The 3057-nt window shown below is 49.0% G+C and overlaps 1 protein-coding gene across 1 annotated transcript; it reads left to right on the top strand.

Moving 5' to 3' along the window:
• The first annotated feature begins 1322 nt into the window (after positions 1-1322).
• OR10P1 (olfactory receptor family 10 subfamily P member 1) lies at positions 1323-2261 on the top strand. Its single transcript, XM_077757430.1, has one exon. It carries the CDS (start codon positions 1323-1325, stop codon positions 2259-2261), a length of 939 nt encoding a protein of 312 aa, XP_077613556.1.
• The last annotated feature ends 796 nt before the right edge of the window (positions 2262-3057 follow it).

The following is a 3057-nucleotide window of genomic DNA, read 5'->3' on the forward strand; positions in this document are numbered from 1 at the left end:
TGATTAAGCATCTGACTCTTGGTTGGGTCATGATCTTACAGTTCATGTGTTCGAGTCCCACATCGGGCTCTGTGCTAACAGTGTGGTGCCTGCTTGGGATTCTCTCTCTCTCTCTCTCTCTCTCTCTCTCTCTCTCTGCCTCTCTCACTCTCNCCCAGCCACAACTAATGATTCCTGAGAACACATATGAAGGTGCTTTCTTCAAGTACTTGAATAGCTGTCTGGTGCAAGAGCAGTGAGACATTCTATAAAACACTAAGAATCTAGCCAAGACAACTATAACGAAAGACCTGTCCTACAAACAGAGGAGGCCAAAGCTAGATAGAGCTTCCTCAGTAGATGGTGAGTTCCCCACTGCTGCAGATATGCAGACAGACACCGCACAGCACCCCTCTAAGATGTGTTAAGACCCGCGTCATGCTGAAATATATGATCTCAGTTGTCACATTTAATCCTGAAATGCCACGGGTGATCATTTCTGACCCTGAGGAACAGAGAAGCTGCCTTGGGGAAGGTGGAATTAGAATTGAGCTTGAAGGGTGAGTGGGATTAATAGAATGCATGGAAACATTCTTTGCAGGGGCCACTCTGTGGGAATGCATGGAGACTTGGGAGAACAGAGTTTGCTAAAACAGAGTAGCTAGTGTAGTAGGGACCCAGGTGAGAGGAGAGAAAAGTATGGTATGGCCAGTCCCTGTCCCACTCCCTTCATGGGGCACAGACTGGAACCCAGTAATCTATGAGAAAGGGCTTCATAGAATCCCAATGCATGATACAGTTGTGCTGTATTATTGCAATACCACCATTGCATGGCACTGTAGATCCGCAGCCCACCGTGGTGATCACCACATACCAGCTTGGGACAGTCCCTAGCTGAGTCACCACTGTGGGTGCTACATAATCTCTTTCAAGCTGGGGTTTCAGTCTAGGGGATACAAAGGGGCTTAGGACATAGCACTGCACCATCCCACTCTGAAGAAAGATCCAAAGTACAGGGTTGGGGTCTCTTCCCATGAGAATATGGAAATTAAGCCCTGCACCAGGACTCTCAGCATGGGGAATCATAGAGAATTTGGAGTCAAGAAACCTAGATTCAAGTCCCAGGCCTGCAACTCCCTTGGTATTCTTTCAGGCAAATTATTTAACCCCTCCAAGAACCATGGCCTCATCCATAAAGTGGAGACTCTAACTCTCTCAGTTGATTCCAGAGGGACTATATGAAAAGTGCTTTTCTAAATTACAGAAATGCTGAAGTTCTGTAACGTTTTACTTCTATATAAACGTCTCTTCCTTGGCTGTGCCATAGGTCCTGGCCTGAAGTGATGACTGAGGAAAATCAGACTCTGCCTGAATTTCTCCTTCTAGGATTTTCTGACCTCCAGGCCCTCCAGGGCCCCCTGTTCTGGGTGGTACTTCTGGTCTACCTGGTCACCTTGCTGGGTAATTCTGTGATCATCCTCCTGACACAGGCTAGCCCTGCCCTGCACTCCCCCATGTACTTCTTCCTGCGCCACCTCTCAGTGGTGGAGGTCCTGTACACCACAGACATCGTGCCCAGGACCCTGACTGACCTAGCCTCCCCACACCCCCGGGCCATCTCCTTCCAGAGCTGTGCAACCCAGATGTATGTCTTCATTGTCCTGGGCATCACAGAATGCTGCCTGCTCACAGCTATGGCCTATGACCGCTACACTGCCATCTGCCAGCCCCTGCACTATTCCACCCTCATGAGCTCTCAGGCCTGCACAGCCATGGTGGGTGTGTCCTGGCTCATGGGCATCATCACAGCCACCACCCATTCCTCTCTTATCTTCACTCTGCCTTTCCCCAGCCACCTGATCATCCCACACTTCCTCTGTGACATCCTGCCAGTACTGAGGCTGGCAAGTGCTGGGAAGCACAGGAGTGAAATCTCTGTGGTGACAGCCACCGTGGTCTTCATCATGGTCCCCTTCTCTCTGATTGTCGTCTCTTATGCCCGCATCCTGGGTGCCATCCTGGCAATGGCCTCCACCCAGAGCCGCCGCAAGGTCTTCTCTACCTGCTCCTCCCACCTACTCGTGGTCTTCCTCTTCTTTGGAACAGCCAGCATCACCTACATCCGGCCCCAGGCAGGCTCCTCTGTAACCATGAACCGCATCCTCAGCCTCTTCTACACAGTCATCACACCCATGCTCAACCCCATCATCTATACCCTTCGAAACAAGGAGGTGGCAGGAGCCCTGTGGCACATGGTAAAGAGGCAGGTCTCCTCACCTTGAAGGGACTCTTGAGGGATGTATGTTCATTCACTGATTACTCTTCCTTCCAGCCTTCAGGTGTTGGATATAAATGCCAGCTGAACAGAAACCATGCAGCACCTCAAAGAAATAAGGCTTCCTGGCAGAAAGTGTTGGAATTAAAACTGAGATAAATCTGTATCTTACCTGCTATCTCAACCCCAGATTCACTATCAGAGCATGGGTAATTAGGACAAGATAGAATAGAAGGCAATGCTCCTCATGAGAAAGAACATTTATGCAGAAGAGCCTCTTCTAGATTGTTCTGGATCTCTGAGCAAGGTGATTGCTGTGTCTATACCAATAGTCAGAATTCTTTCAGTAAGGAAGGCAAATTTCTATAAAACTGACACCAACTAAGTGACTGACCCAGAGCCCATGAAGGAGTTTGCCTGGCCCTTCAATCTACCTTTCTCCAGAAACACACTGCAGTCTTATGCTCTGTGGCCTTTTAGAAGATGGGGTTATTCCCCCTTGAAATATTCTACATAAATCTTCTTCCTTGCCTTTCCCCACCCTTGATTTCTGACATCATCCATAATGGGTCATACAGGGTCCATCTGGACAAGACTATCTCCCTGTTCCCCTACCAACATGCACCATTAGCTTGATCCCGTACCTCTTTCACCAGCACCTCAGACTGGGTGAAGACCTGGGGCCATCCTGGAGAAGACCAGAGAGTAAACATTTAACACTCTTGGTCACCTAACATTTGACCCTCTTTCAGTGTCTGGAGAATTCTCCTCTTTAAAAATCTGGTAGGCAGAGAAACCACTTC

This window comes from Crocuta crocuta, unplaced genomic scaffold (assembly GCF_008692635.1).
Source record: "Crocuta crocuta isolate KB4526 unplaced genomic scaffold, BGI_CrCroc_1.0 scaffold549, whole genome shotgun sequence".
Classification (NCBI taxonomy): Eukaryota; Metazoa; Chordata; class Mammalia; order Carnivora; family Hyaenidae; genus Crocuta; species Crocuta crocuta.